Here is a 15345-nt window from a genome sequence, read left to right as displayed (position 1 = left end):
AGTTTTGGAGTACCATAATGTGTGGATTATTTCACAATCTCATATAAATAAGCCCTTTTAATCATCTAACCTCTACTTATTAAATGAGGAATTTACAGAAATAATATGAGAATATATCTATATATACAAACCTTTCTTGAATGATGATGGCAATTGAATTAAGAGAAAATAACATGAAGAAAGGAATAAAGATTATAGACAATGAATGACAAAAATGATCCAAAAAGAGTCTCTAATATCTATAATAAACTTGATAGTATTGTTACGATCGATACCGTTGCACAAGGAATGACCGTCCGAGAAATGATAACATCTAGCTATTAGACATTTATATCATAGTATATATATGCTCTTATCAAAACTCAACACAAACTTTTCTCCAAAGTCATCTCTCTCATTCTCTAGAATTTTATATATGTTTGCATAAAATTTGCCTTTTAATTACCCCAAAAAAGAAAAAAAAGAATGAAGAAGAAACCAAAAATAATATGCAAGTGATGACGTCACCATATCCATTACGTCAACATAGTCATTGAGGAAAATAAAATATTTTATCGCCCTCGATGTTGACAAATTGTTCAAGTAAAGCTTATCAGTAAGCATATATTTGAAAACACTACGTGCACCAACAAAGAGGACTCTGAAATAAACTCGTCGCAGATAGAAACAGACAGATGGCAAAACCCAGGTCACATGCATCGGTGGGTGTCGCCCATGTTGGTCTCGGTAAGGATTATGGAAAATTATAAATCCCACCCCAAGCTTTCGTGTTTCCTCTTCCTCTCCCGGTGTGTGCCGAACGAAGCGAGAAAGAGCGCAAAGGTGAGTCTTTTTTTTTTTTTGCCGTTCGAAATCCTAGGAAATTTCTTCAAGATGGGAGTTTTATTAAGCCGTATTTGCAATATAGCGATCGAAATCTCTTATGGTAGTAAGTTTTCTCGACGGTTCTCATCGTCTCTTTGATGAATTTGTTGCGTTCTCTGCTTTTGTCCTGGGCGGGGTCCTTGAGTGAACCTTATATTTATTTCATCCATTTTCGAACGCAATTAGGGTTTTACCCGTTCTCTATATGTGAAATTTCGAATTGCTATCAGGATCGATGATTACTTTAAAGAAAAATGTCAAATTGTTGGCTGTAGGAAATTATTGTTTATTGTTTTTGCCAATATATGCTTCCGCTGATTCTTTTATCTCTCTTGAGATCTACTAGGTAGTCTCTGATATATTGCTCATGGCGCCAACTGGGGTTTATGAGGACTTGAAGCCAAGAGGTAGATAAATTATCTAACTGAGATGTAGAGTGCTGATAATTGCTGAAATTGTTTTTTATCCTTGAAATCATCTAGCTCAGTCTTTGTGTGCTTTAATACCATTCTTACATCATTATCACGTTATACTGAGAATCTAGCCTTTATAAGAAGAAAAGGAGTGCTTCTTATAGGCAGATGGAGTAACTCATTGAAGTAGCTGAAATCAGTTAATAGGGTGACATTGTTATAATTTTGACTGTTTCGAGTGGCAAATTAATGGATGCAAGTAGACGATCATATATATTTGCACATCACTGTTTGTTTTGTAGAATAAATGGATCTTCAGTTTGCATGTTCTGAATTGTGAATTGACACACCTATCACCCTTGAAAGGAGGAGGTAATTCTTATTCATACTATTTCCTTCTGACAACGATTCATGGGACCCTTTGGTTGATGTATGCAGATTGATCTCTTATAGCTTTCTCACCATATCTTCTATTCTGTTTGTATATAGTCATGGTTCTATTGCTAGTGTTTCGTTTCAGTACTGTAGATCATGACATGAGGTCTACATTCTTGTAGAATGGAATGGTATCGGTGATTTGGTGGAACAAAATCGCTTGATAATTTTGGTTGGACAAGCATAATAAGTCAATAGTTGATATTAGAAACGCGAGGCAGGAATATGCCTTGTGTATATTTTTCTATTAGCTGTTTTGTCCAAGAAAAGAAAAGGACATCTTATATCTTGATTTCTACTTCACAAGCAGTATTGAATCTCATCTAATGTTCTGGGTATGGTAAATTTTAGTCTCTCAAAATGTGCGCTTAGGAGTAGCTGGTGTTCTGTGGAATTTTTGCAGGCGTCAGATCCACGTATATGCATCTATTGTTTTGAATTATTACCAATTTGATTTGTTTTCTTTGGATTTTATCCCCTCTACAGATGTGTGCATTGTTGGTGTTGCCCGTACACCAGTTGGTGGCTTGCTTGGTTCCTTATCATCTTTATCTGCTACTAAACTAGGCTCCATTGCTATTGAAAGTAAGATTATGATTCATTCGCCCAAGTCAGTTGTTAGGCTCTTTTACGTGATTTTTTTTTTGTTTCTTTATAATGTCTTAGCATATTGTCCCTTAAGACATGTCATCTGAAATCTTCAGGTGCGCTTAGAAGGGCGGATGTTAATCCAGCACTTGTACAAGAAGTTTTCATGGGGAATGTCTTGAGTGCCAATTTGGGGCAGGCTCCTGCGAGGCAGGCTGCCTTAGGTGCTGGTATACCAAATACAGTTGTCTGCACCACTGTCAACAAAGTTTGTTCATCCGGGATGAAGGGTATAAATCTAATTTCATTAAATATATACAGATAACTGTTATCATTATGGATGACATATATCCATTGCTTCAACAGCTGTCATGTTTGCTGCACAAAGTATCCAGCTGGGAATCAACGATGTTGTTGTGGCTGGTGGCATGGAAAGCATGTCAAATGCCCCTAAATATGTAGTAGAAGCAAGGTTTATCAGTATTCCTTCTTTTGTAAAGTTCCTTGTCTTGCATGTAATATAATTTCAATCCAAGCAGGGAAGATGGGATTTCTGGAGTAAATTGTTCTTCAGATTAATCTATTTTTCTTTATGAAGTTGCCTGACTATGCCTGATATTTTCACTAATTCAGTATGAACATCTCAATTCGTGCAGAAAAGGATCTCGCTTTGGACATGATATTCTTATTGATGGAATGCTTAAAGATGGCCTGTGGGATGTATATAATGATTTTGCAATGGGAATGTGTGCTGAACTGTGTGCAGATCAGCACTCAATAACAAGAGCAGAGCAGGTATCTCTTACTTCTAATTTTTGTAGTCCTTATATTTAAGTGTTCTATCAAATAATAAATATTAATATTTTATAGACTTGCATTAAGAAAGCATAAATAAGCTTATTGCCGGACTTTTGGAAAATGAGAATCATAATTGTACATGGATACGGAATTAGGACACTTGCTAAATTCTGTTCACATTGTATATATGAAATTTTTTGTTAAAAACAGAGATAAAAATTACAAAAAATAACCACAAGAATAAACCACTGGTCTCACTTCTTTTTGATCAGCAATCTGGACTTATAATAGAGCAAGAAAGTTGAATGGTACTAATCCAGTCCAAAAAAGTTTAGGCAGGAGAAGGACATCCTATGAAACTATTAAGGGCTAGTCTATTAGAGTTACATACTTTGGTAGTTGATGTTCCGATTCATGCACTAAAATTTTGTTCCATGGCATAAGGCTCATATCAGTGAAGGGCCAAGGAAGGGCAAGTTATATGTAACCTACTCCAGTCACAGAAGACATTGCTTTCATGGCTCAAACCCACACCAAGAAGGTGCATGGAGCAAGCTTTAATCATCAAACTAAGTGACGACCTTATCAAGTTGCTTTTGTCGTAATGACACTCCATTTTTGACTGGATATTTATATGTTTAGTTTGCGCATTGGACTCTAGGCTTTTGGAGATCCTCCTAAACAAAAGTTCTTCCTTGATTTTCCTCTGTAATTAGGGAGGGAGAGGAACATGCTCCTCAAATGAGAGGAAGAACAAGTCTGTGTTGAAAGCCATCTGAATAAGATTCTTATGTCTGCTTCTGAGAATTCAAATCAACAACTTATGCAAATACCACAATTGCAATATTTAAATTTTTTAGGGTGAATCAGTATTTGTCAACTCGATAGTTTTGTTGTAATCTTTAAAATAACAAACTTTGGGCTTGAAGTAATAGTAAGCAATATATTAAGATTTGAAATGCCTAAGTTCTCTCTCATCTTTAAATATCATGTCAATTTTCATTCCTAGATGCTAAAGGGAATATAATATGCCTTAAATTTACTTCTTATGTAAGCAAGTCTGAAATTATATTTCTTCTTTTTGATCCATGTTTTGTGCTGTCATGAAGTTCTTTTGTAATATTTTTTGATTATTTGCCCTCATATAGAAGATATAAAACTTTTATGCCCCTTTCCTACTTCTAGGATTCCTATTCAATTCAAAGTAATGAGCGTGGCATAGCTGCTCGAAATAGTGGTGCATTTACTTGGGAAATCACTCCGGTTAGTCTTATAAATCTGTAGTACATAAAAGGCAAGTTCCTTGTACACCTTGGTTCTTGGGCTTACTTCCAATATTTTCTTATTCTGAAGGTTGAAATTTCTGCTGGAAAAGGGAGACGACCAATTATTGTTGATAAAGATGAAAGTCTTGAAAGGGTGAGCCCCTATAAATCCTTGAATAGTTTGCATTTGGTTACTGTTACATTCCATGGCATATAGTATAGATGGTATTTGATATATTCAATTTATGTTATTGAGTCGATCCTAGACTACAGCATATCCCTTTTCTTGGGATCTCAAATTACCTTTATTTTCCTTAAAAAGAGCGCTATAAAGTAAGTAATCTAGGAGAAATTTTATCCAATCATACATGCTGGGTAGCTTATTGCACAGTATTTTCTACTTTGCCCTCGGTCTAAATTCTGTCTGACACGTTTTGGTAATTCTGTCAGTTGAATTATATTACATGGCTTGGGATAAATATTCCAAGAGACCATATTTAATTTTCTGATTTATGAATCATTCTTATTTAATTTCCAAACATCATGATCATAAGATGAGCTTAAAGCCTTAAACCTGCCCTCTTTTTCCTTTAACATGTCTGAGTAGATGATAGTGATCATTTTGTGCGATGGTATAAATAGAATAATAGATGCACTGAATTTCTTTCAACTATACAAATAACTATTGCATCCAGATAATTCATTATATTTAGTTGAAGTTACTCTTATTTGAATTTATTGAAGATAATAAAGATGATCAATGAAGAACAAAGAACCGAACCAAAAAAGTTTTAGCATGCCTTTCCTGCCAATACAATAGCAGTGAACACTGCACAGTGTGTGTGCCAAAGCATGCCAATCTCTTCCACTTTTTGGCACAATACAAGGTGCCTATATTTTTGCTTTAAAGAGAAATTTGACAGCTTTCTGTATTTTTTTTTTGGTTCCATGACTTCTGTCACCCCAAGTACTTTCTCATAATAAGGGATTTCTTGGATGAAACAATCCAGTAGAAGAAGTTTTTATGTCTTTTCTTTTGATCCAGATAACTTCAGTAATTTCAGTATTAATGTTGGTTTGAGTAGCTTGATTAAACATTGGTTTATGAACACAAACTTCCTTACATCATCATCATTTTCCTGTGATCGCTTTCTGATATAGATGTCTTTATATTGTTTCTGTATGTGTAGTTTGACCCAGTAAAACTTAGGAAACTCCGGCCAAGTTTTAAGGAGAATGGAGGTTCTGTAACAGCAGGCAACTCTTCGAGTATAAGGTTGGTGGTATCCTTTGTTCATATCATTGAGGCTTTGCTTTGTTAAATTGTCCTACTTTTGTATGATTACTTGTCTGGACTTCTTTTCACTATTTTTCTGAAAACTACTTGCATAAATAGTTTGCCAGTTGACTTACACCTATTGGTTGCAATTTTTTTTATTAATCTCTTGATGGCCTTTTCACTGTGACCGTAAGGAGAGGGTATTTATGTACATCTTATGTTCTTATGATAAATTTCTTGGTGGACAGCGATGGTGCTGCTGCATTAGTACTTGTGAGTGGAGACAAAGCTAGGGAACTAGGACTCCAAGTGATTGCTAAAATCAGAGGGTACGGTGATGCAGCTCAGGTACTTATCTATTTCTGCAGCTCAAATAATGTCAAAGTTCACAATTATGTTTGAGGTTTCAGCCTGCATGTTGGAGTTACCTTTCCATGGTTTCAAGAATTCCAGATCTGTTGAGAAATTTTTTTCATGAAACTAGTCAAACTCAATAAAATGTAAAATACCATGAAACATTCATCGAAACTGAACGAAACTAGATAAAAAGTTTGACTATATTTTGCTTTGTATTATACTATTATTTTTCTTTTTTGTAGTTTCACATAGGAAGATTTGCTGATTTATTTTGTAAGTAAATAAAGTTAAAAAAAAATCAATGACGTAATTGCCAGAAATATGTCATGCTTGTGTGTGTGTTTTAAATCTGAGAGCTGTATTTCATTCCATTAGTATAAGATAGTGAAGTGTTTTTCAAAACCCACAGATGATTATGTATAATTTGTATATGTGCGTCCACTCACGGCTACACGTAAGGCGAACTCCTTTTACTGAATCCATGAATACCATAAGCACAGATAACAGGTCAGAGGTGTCCATAAGCACAGATACTGGCTCAGAGGTGTTCAAGCATCTTTTCACGGACAAAGTCACAAAACTAACCTGAATGCTACATTACGTTCCCCAATAGTCAACACTGTTTTGCATGTCCATGGATGTTGATCCAGTATCTTGGAACTGTGGCACTTTAGCTCAATTTAAGTGAGTTTGGTCATCTCAATATATTGCCAGTTTGCCATTACTCAAGGGCAGAACTGTTGATCATAACATATATGCTCAATTGTGATTCTTGCGTTCAGAACAATTCATCTCTCCTTTTTATGTTATTATATAGGCTGATTTAGAATTCTTGGTACTTTATGCAGTGATTAGCCATGCACTAGCAAAATCTAATGGGATAATCGTCATGCAGGCACCCGAGCTTTTTACAACAGCCCCAGCACTTGCCATACCAAAAGCTATATCAAATGCTGGGTTGCAGACCTCCAAAATAGATTATTATGAGATCAATGAAGCTTTTTCTGTATGTTCCAAAAACTTCCATCTGAATTATCCCTTACCTTTTTTTTCAGATATCATTCCCAAGACTTAAAGTTTCTTTATGGTGGCAGGTCGTGGCTTTAGCCAATCAGAAGCTTCTTGGTATTCCTTCTGTAAGTTGCTCACCACGTTGGAGCTTTCCAGACCTTAATATCCTTGGACCATTAACAGGATGTTTGTTATTTGGTTTAGATCGGAAGGGGTTATTTTGCATATCACCACCTATATTTTAGCATTATTATGATAACATGCTCTTTTGGACGTACTTGCATATCCCCCCCTTTAGGGTATGCTTGTAAAATTAATCATTTCTAGTTAATTTGTAGGAATATTCTCAGTATATGATAGTTCTGACAAAATGCCCTTCCCTCTCATGTTCTCCACTTTGGCAAAAAGACCACCAGAACAGCATGTCAATAAAAGAAAGTATATTCCAGTTGGAATATACTGAGAATATTCCTTATGAATGAACAAGAATTGTTTGGAAATAAACTACAAAGACCATTTGGCGATAACTCAAAAGGAGGAGGTTTCTATAATTAGACTAAAATGTACATGTTTCATGTGCAAAAAACCCCTGTGATCTTTTCTTGTTTTAGAAGATCTAAGTTAAGAGCCTCTTCACCATTTCAGTCTTACTATTTTATATACCTTTCAGGAAAAGCTTAATAGAAGTGGCGGAGCTGTATCTTTGGGACATCCTATAGGCTGCAGTGGCGCCCGTATAATTGTCACTTTGTTAGGGGTATGGCTGTCTCCAACCCTTTATTTCAAAGTCAAATCTCAACTTAAATTGTTTAAATAACTATTAGTGATCTTCTCAGAACGAAGAATGGTTACAGCTCATTACTTTCATTTATGTAACAAAATTATCCATGGAGCTATCCCTTAATGATCTATTGACAGGTTCTTAGACATAGAAATGGAAAATTTGGAGTTGCTGGAGTTTGCAATGGTGGTGGGGGTGCTTCTGCACTAGTTGTTGAGATCATGTAGGTATTTCCAGCTTACAGGTATCTGAATGCATGTCATGGTTTTTTTCAATATGTTTTCAGAAATCTCCTTTGTCAAGTCCGGATATGGGATGTCTTTTTCTTAAGACATTCGTATATTATCTAACATATTTAAAGCCACATCTTGAAGATCCTCTGGATCCATTTAATCTTTAAATCATGTGGAAACCAAGTAAAAAATGTCTTCTTGTTAAATTTTAGGAACTTATGAAGTGAATAAACAACTACTTTTTGCAGGCCGCAGGCAGTGTTTAAACGTTCTTCACTATGAACGGCGATCTTATCTGATGTAATGGAAGACGTATACTATGTTAAGTATACCTTGATCGCAGAAGAAAAGTAATGATCAAGGGAATATTACAGTGCGGAAAACACAGGTCGGGTGTCCGAGGTGCCAATCTACGAAGTTAAATATCGAGTAAAATGTCTATGCATTGTTATACATTGTCAATTACTTGCATTGAAGTCTGTCTATGTCTATTAACACCAGTATCCATGTTGCATTAGGACTACCCTTTTCATTTCTTTTCTGAGAGAGAAATAACAGGAGCCATGTTGTTGACCTATTCAAAACAATATATTTTGTGGGAGAACAAGATCAATATAAGTTAATGATATTTGCAATAATCTCCATATCCTATTTTCTCTGAGTACATTATAAAAGATACAAGCTTTACTCATGGGCTTTACATTATATTTCTAGTGTTAACTTTATGCCAAGAATTACTAGAAACATTCTTAGAAAAGAAAAGGATTACTAGAAATTATGGAGGTGATCAATGAAAAGGGAAAACAAAGGAGCCACAGATATCTGAGGATTTTATCTCAAGGATAAAGTTTTCGGTTATCTGGGTTGTCATGGTTATTTTATTTCATTATTTACTGGAAGTTGTATAGAATCTGTTGAACTTGATATCAGTGAAATTGCATGAGAAGAAGACAATTGAGTTCTTCTCTGGGTTTCATCAGTCCTTGATAATGAAGGAGGAGGATTTCCTCTTAAAACCACTGCTCTTGCTTTTCTTTTCTTAGACAGATAAAGGGTTTCATCAGTCCATGTGGCAAAGATACCAGCTGAGACATAGATACAAGTATACAACATCTTAGGAAGCATTTCTTACATTTTTGTTGTTCCTTTAGGTAGAAGAAACTTTTACAATTCCCTATACATTCTTTCATCAGATAACTTTCTTTGTGTATTTACAAAAAAAAAAAGAGAGGCAAATAACAGTTTACTACCTCTGAGATTCAGCTTGATTTTAATTTATTTTCTTATACTTCAAACTTAAGCATTAGATCTCCTCATGATCCAGTCTAAATAACAACTATTAGATTTTTTTCATTCAGAAATAATTTTTTGTTATAAATAAACTATAAAATGATCAAACTATTCATATCACTTTCAAATCAGACTTATTTCTATAGAAATAATTAAGTCCTTTTCGTTCCAGTTAACTGTTGACTAACAATTAAAATTTGGTCTGAACCATACTGTTCTCTAATTTGAAATACAGTGAGTAAGTTAAAATCGGCCTAACCTACATAGGGGTAAATAATAATTTTTCCCTTTACACAAATGAAAAATCTGCTTGCTGAGCAATTTTCAAAAATAACATGAGTTGAAAATAAGCAAGGGTGCATTCATCATTTGATTTAGACTAGTTGGAGCTGTTATGACTGATGTTTTGCTCTGTAACCAACTCCCATGAATTTCTTGTTACATCAACCAAATCAGCTACAAAGTGAGCAGTTTATCAATTTTATCTTGTAAAGATAAAATTCATTCATATTTGTATTCACATTAAAGAGAAGAAAATTCTTCAATTTTCTTTTGGTAACATCTATGGAAACCATAAAATCAACTGCAAGTGGACAATAACACCACAAAACTTGAAGAAATGTAGGATCCCATGTTCTGAAGAGAAAATAACTCCAAAATCCAAAACATTGACTTCGACTTTACGCGGACACAAAAACACAAAAGTTGGATCTCAATGAAAAGATTCAAACACACATGCATGAAAACTCAAATGTTACAAGCAGAACACAGAAAAGAGCCCATGCATTTTGGTAAAGAACTTTATTGGATGAGATGCTACTGGAAGACATGATGGTGGTGGTTCGGTCTTCTTGTTTTTTTTCCTTCTCAGTTGAAAGAATTGCTGCATTATTTCTGAGCATTCGGTGGCGAGGACTCCACGCTTTATCGTTATCTTCGGGTGAAAAGGGTGGACAGGTCCAGCGGTCTGGCTTGATAGATCCGCATTGCTATTTTCTCCATCACCAGGGAAAAGCCTGTAAACAAAGTATGAGCATTTCAAGAAGTAGACTAGCTTCAAGCAAGAAAGAAAAGCAAGAACCTATGTAATTTAATAACATATAGTTCAATAATCTTAGTTAAACATTCAGCCATCATTATCCTGAAATTCCAAGGGAGACTGTTTTCTTTCCCAGGAACTCGTAATTGTCAAACTACTACAATCTCATAATTGCTAGAATAGTTAGCACTTGAAATGTAACAACAAAGTGGAAGTAATTACCAAACAATTTGACACAAAGAACCTACCAACGCCACTCCTAATCTCATCACAGGAATGATGACACTGACTCATTAAAAATATGATCCATCTTACATGCTCAGAACAATGCCACTAAAAGGAAGTAATGCAATAAATAACACTACTATGGCTGAACAAGAAATCTTTGACAAAAGGTTCAAGTATCAACAAGAAAAGGCAAGGATAGAAAATCGGCTAAATTCAGATGTTTTGGTATAAGTGAAAAACACATACCTGACCCAGCTGCCATCAGCTCCTAGAAGCTTGTTGGGAGCTCCCCAAACGACTGTGTCAATTCTGGCTTGGAGGATTGCTCCGGCACACATTGCACAAGGTTCCAGTGTCACATAAAGTGTTGTCCCCTGTAAAAAAAAATTACCATAAGAAACTTGTAATAAAAAGAAGGCATCAAAAACATATAAAAAGTTATAATGATTACTACTATTTTGTGATTTCCAAAGGCCTTTAGTTTCACTGTTAGGTACAGGGTGGCAAATAGTCTTCTCTTTTGAAAAATTTCCACAACAGGTTTCCAGATCTACCTGAATTTAGAACCAAACTAATCCACAAATTATAACCTGAAAGGAAAATCTGATGGGTCTCTAATACAGGAGATTGAATTGAAGTTATCTAGCGATTTTGCAAATTTCCACTCCTAGAACACAAAATAGGTCAGACACCAATTGTCTAGATGAATGGCACAATGTCAGCAGCAATCAAAATGACAATGGCTAGCATGCTTGAGAGGAAGGAAAATTTACCGCAAGGCGCCAGGTTCGGAGATGATTAGAAGCCTCACGTATACAAATCATTTCAGCATGTGCAGTTGAATCTCTCAGCTCTTCAACTCTGAGGGCAAAAAGAATATAAGCATGTCTATAATATGGTGTAAATAAAGCACGGTCAGAAATGAACCAAGATTAGATGCTGTGAACAACACTCACAAATTGCAACCGCGAGCAATGATTTCCCCATTTCTGACCAGCACAGCCCCAACAGGTACTTCCCATGTATCTGCAGCCCTCTGAGCTTCCACCAGAGCTTCCCTCATGAAAAACTCATCCAACTTTCTCTGTTGACTTTCACGCTTGTATGCTTCTTCCCACTCATCGAAACTCTCTTTTAAGACTTGCTTATTTCTTTGAAATTTCCTCCTCTTCAACTCTGCATCTGTACCTTCAATCCTGACCATTGCAGGTGGTTCCTCTATAACGGGATTTTCTGTCTGCTTTACATAGCTACCCACAGGAATTTGCACATTTGCACTGCCAGATATTTCTGCAATTGTGGGTGAAGAGTTATCATCTTTCACTATTGATGACTGGTCAATTGTTGCTACACTAGAAATATTACTCTTTCTGCTGTTTTCATTTTCAATCCATGCTACATGTTCTGGTTTGAGAATAGTTGAAGAAGATGGGGCCGAAAAACCTTCATTTATAAAATCCACTGAGGCTGTAGTGCTGGCATCTGATATTGTTACCTTGGCCCCCATCCTTGGCACTACAGAGCTTCCTTGACTTGGCCCAGCAGGCGTGTTGGGATAAGATTGATCAATAGGTCTTTTTATTAGTACTGGTTCTTGAGCTGTACTTGTGTCCCCTTTCCTGTCCATCTCGTCATCTTCGTCTTGCTCCTGACCAGAAAACCAACCCTCACTGCCTATAGAATCATTTGAAGAACTTCTCTTGCCTGATTTCTTAGTTGAGTTGCGAGATTCAGCACGTGAAATCCAACCCAATTTAACTATATCTGCAACATAATTCCACAATGACTTGCTGGATCTTTGTGCATGAGCAGTTTCAGTTCCAGTAAGAGCTACTTCTGCAGCTCCAGCAGGTGAGGAAACCTCCTCTCGTTCAGCAAATCTGAAAGTCTCTTGAGAGGTTGGGCCCTTGACATCCCACATCTCATCGGATGGCCCTTTCATCCCAGACCTAGATGAAGATCTCATTGCACCTTCTTTTATATATTTCTCATCTTTGTGCTTTGTTGTGGCATCAAGTGTGCTTGATTGCGCAGCAGTAGCTGCTTGACTTGTTCTTCGATGCAGAACTCCTATTTGAGTTTCAGAATGACATTCAGATGAATAATCTTTTTCACCTGAAGTTGATATTTCCCGTTGTAGCTTGTCAACAAACTCTCCTACATATGATGCAGAGGACTTCTCTAACCGAGTAGCAGACTCTAATGCATCATTTCTGACTAAGTTCATCTCATCTCTTTCAGCTTGATTATCAAACTCATCAGTCTGTTTGGAGCTTGAAGAACTTCCTAAATTACCAGCAAAAGTCATTTTAGCTTTTAATTGCTGATGAGTCTCCTCATTTGCCTCCTGTTCCTCAACCATAATGGAGAAGCTCCTTTTACCATTCTCTCTTCTCGAACCAGACATCTCCTTGTAATCAGACATCCTTTCAGCATCACTCCTCACATAATGAGATGCATTAGTATCCCTTTCAGATTCTCCTCTCAAACTATACTGATGTTTGACACGTTCATCCTCTATTCTCCTGTTACGTTCCTCTTGGGAATTGTCCCATCTTTCTGTATTACTCCTAGCAAATCCGGAAACTTGAGAATTGTTTTCAGCATCTTTTCTTAAATATTCTTGCTGCCCCATCTGCTCATGACCAATATTCACAACTGTAGTCGAATATACTCGGTTATCTATTCTAGTATCATGAATATTTTGTGAGCTGATTGCTATCACAGTGTCACTCTTGTTGGAATTAGAAACATCAGTTCGAGTTACATTCTGCATACTTAGTTGCGAATTGTCAACTACCTGCTGATTTAGTTGGCTATCCTTGTCCCTTCTCATCTGAAAAGAATTCTGAACTGAAGTAGATGAACTCTCCCTGTCCTTTGCCCTAGTTTCATCATAATGACTCCAAGAGTTAGAAACCCCATCAATATTGCTATTCTTTGCCAGTGATATCTCTGTCAGATTTTGCGAACTTCTCCTTGACTCAGTCTGATGCTGCTTCAAAGCTGAACCAGAATTCACTTGGGTATCAACCTTTGTTACATCAATCCTGCTCTTGGAACGATTAACCTCCTTTTCATCAATCTTGCTCTTGTAAAGATTAACTTCCCTTTCATCAATCTTAATCTTAGAAAGATTAATGTCCTTTTCATCAATCTTGCTCTTGGAAATATTAACTTCCTTCTCATCAATCACCTGTTGATCTGTTACGCTTCTTTTAGCCCGTCTCATCTCCGCAAAATTCTGAACCGAAGTGGATGTATCCTCCCTATTCTTTGCCTTCATCTCCTCATAAAGCCTTTCAAAGTGTGAAGCCCTCCCAACATTGGCATCATGGACTTCTGATATCTCCTTGATCTTTTGTGTGCTTTTCTTTTCTTCAGTGCGCACAACTAGTCCCTGATCAGAAGAAGTTAAATTCGCTCTCTTATCGACCTTCCTCGCATCAGCCTTACTGTTAGAACTTGAAACCCATTTTTTATCATCCTCATGAACCTGAGATGTCCTCCTATCCTTTCGAGATCCTTCTCTCAACTCCCTTCTAACTAATCGTTCCTCTTCATGGGCAAAATCATTTCTTTCTGCACGAGCCAAATCAAATCTTCGTTCCGCTTCCAGCCGGTCAACGCTGCTGTGCAGCTTCACTTGTGAGCTCAAACCTTCTTCCCAGTCCACTGTCCTCCCAGAAGTCTTTCTCGGTCGCCGTGAATCTTCCTCTGAGTACCTTCTGTCGACCACATTTTTCTCTTCATAAGCAGACTCTTCTCGGTCTTCACGAGCTGAATCAATCAAGAATTCAGCTTCCTCCTCACTATCCTCGCCTCGCCGGACTGCTCGCCGGTCCACTGTCTTCTTCTTCTTTGCATTAACACTATTCTTGAATCTTTCTCTACCATCCTTTCGCCTAACAGCGTTATAATCGTCCTCGTAATCATACTGCTCTCTTCCTTTACGATCCGAAACCCTAAATTCCGCATCTTTCTCGTCATCATACTCCCAGATTTCTCGAACCTCCCTTCTCACAACTCTTCCACGGCCTTCTCTAGAAGCCGGCGACCACTCCGAGCCGCAGGCCGAGCAAGACCCACTTCTCCACGCATCGCGATCACGCTCTCCCCTTCTCAAAACCCTTCGATTCTCCTCAACATTCGATCTAGATCGGTCGAACTCGCCACGATCCGCTTCAAGTTTCGATCTTTCGCACCTGAATCTATCGCAATCGCAAACCCGTCGATCCTTCTCAAGGTTCGACCTTGACTGCCCGAATTCGCCAAAATCCGCTTCAAGGCACGATCTCTCGCAGCCGACTCTATCGCAACAGCAGCACCTGATCTCAACCGACAGCGACGGGCACCGCCGCCACCCCCACGACTCCTTGGCTGTCCACCTCGGCCAGAGGCGGCGGCTTCCGGCGAGGACGGTCCTCGAAGGGGACCAGTAGAGCAAGCTCGATTGCCTCAGGAGGTAGCCATTGTAGAGTAGGAGCCTAGGGTTTAGCGCGAACTCGGCGGAGTAGCCCGAGGAGGAGGAGGAGGAGGAGGGGACGCAGTCGTAAGAAATGGATGACTTTGCCCTCAGGGCGAGGGCCGCGGCCGTGTAGCCGCCGTACATGGCGGGGGTAAGGGTAGAAAAGGAAAATACTAGGGGGTGAAGTTACCGCTCGTAGGAGAAGAAGGTGATGGAGATAGTGGAAAAGGCAGCAGGGAGATGGGATAAGGTCGGGGTTTTGTGAGCACGTGGCTGGCGACGACTGGGTGGTTTTG

General features: G+C 37.7%; 2 protein-coding genes across 3 annotated transcripts; one reads left to right on the top strand and one right to left on the bottom strand.

Annotated features, from left to right (window-relative positions):
- Positions 1-707: 707 nt before the first annotated feature.
- Positions 708-8662, top strand: LOC140768584 (acetyl-CoA acetyltransferase 2-like). 2 transcript variants are annotated; one of them, XM_073108915.1, is made up of 15 exons: positions 708-822; positions 1211-1271; positions 2199-2297; positions 2417-2590; positions 2667-2772; positions 2957-3095; positions 4284-4361; positions 4452-4517; positions 5554-5639; positions 5891-5990; positions 6895-7005; positions 7094-7135; positions 7681-7767; positions 7929-8014; positions 8273-8662. In XM_073108915.1, the coding sequence occupies exons 1-15, from the start codon at positions 715-717 to the stop codon at positions 8304-8306; spliced, it is 1377 nt and encodes a 458-aa protein (XP_072965016.1). In that variant the 5' UTR covers positions 708-714; the 3' UTR covers positions 8307-8662. The 2 variants fall into 2 exon arrangements, with proteins under 2 accessions (XP_072965016.1, XP_072965015.1); XM_073108914.1 differs by having other exon boundaries at positions 726-826; positions 1215-1271.
- A 1263-nt stretch (positions 8663-9925) lies between these two features.
- Positions 9926-15343, bottom strand: LOC140769319 (uncharacterized). The gene is made up of 4 exons (XM_073109985.1): positions 11538-15343; positions 11355-11442; positions 10828-10955; positions 9926-10330 (listed from the first exon to the last, which is right to left on the bottom strand). Exons 1-4 carry the CDS (start codon positions 15191-15193, stop codon positions 10069-10071), a joined length of 4134 nt encoding a protein of 1377 aa, XP_072966086.1. The 5' UTR covers positions 15194-15343; the 3' UTR covers positions 9926-10068.
- Positions 15344-15345: the final 2 nt, after the last annotated feature.

The sequence above is a fragment of the Typha angustifolia genome, chromosome 10 (genome assembly GCF_048772165.1).
Source record: "Typha angustifolia cultivar Huaian chromosome 10, ASM4877216v1, whole genome shotgun sequence".
Lineage (NCBI taxonomy): Eukaryota > Viridiplantae > Streptophyta > Magnoliopsida > Poales > Typhaceae > Typha > Typha angustifolia.
Note: the sequence above shows the minus strand (reverse complement) of the source record. Positions and strands in the feature narration are given on the sequence as shown.

Bases quoted from the DNA above. Each gene is read 5' to 3' on its own strand.
- LOC140768584 (XM_073108915.1), top strand. From the start codon at position 715: ATGTTGGTCTCGGTAAGGATTATGGAAAATTATAAATCCCACCCCAAG. The intron at 2,773-2,956 runs GTTTATCAGTAT...CAATTCGTGCAG, and splicing joins AAATATGTAGTAGAAGCAAG to AAAAGGATCTCGCTTTGGAC. The intron at 8,015-8,272 runs GTAGGTATTTCC...TACTTTTTGCAG, and splicing joins GCACTAGTTGTTGAGATCAT to GCCGCAGGCAGTGTTTAAAC.
- LOC140769319 (XM_073109985.1), bottom strand. From the start codon at position 15,193: ATGTACGGCGGCTACACGGCCGCGGCCCTCGCCCTGAGGGCAAAGTCA. The intron at 11,443-11,537 runs GTGAGTGTTGTT...TTTTGCCCTCAG, and splicing joins ATTGCTCGCGGTTGCAATTT to AGTTGAAGAGCTGAGAGATT. The intron at 10,331-10,827 runs GTATGTGTTTTT...CTTTGTTTACAG, and splicing joins GCTGATGGCAGCTGGGTCAG to GCTTTTCCCTGGTGATGGAG.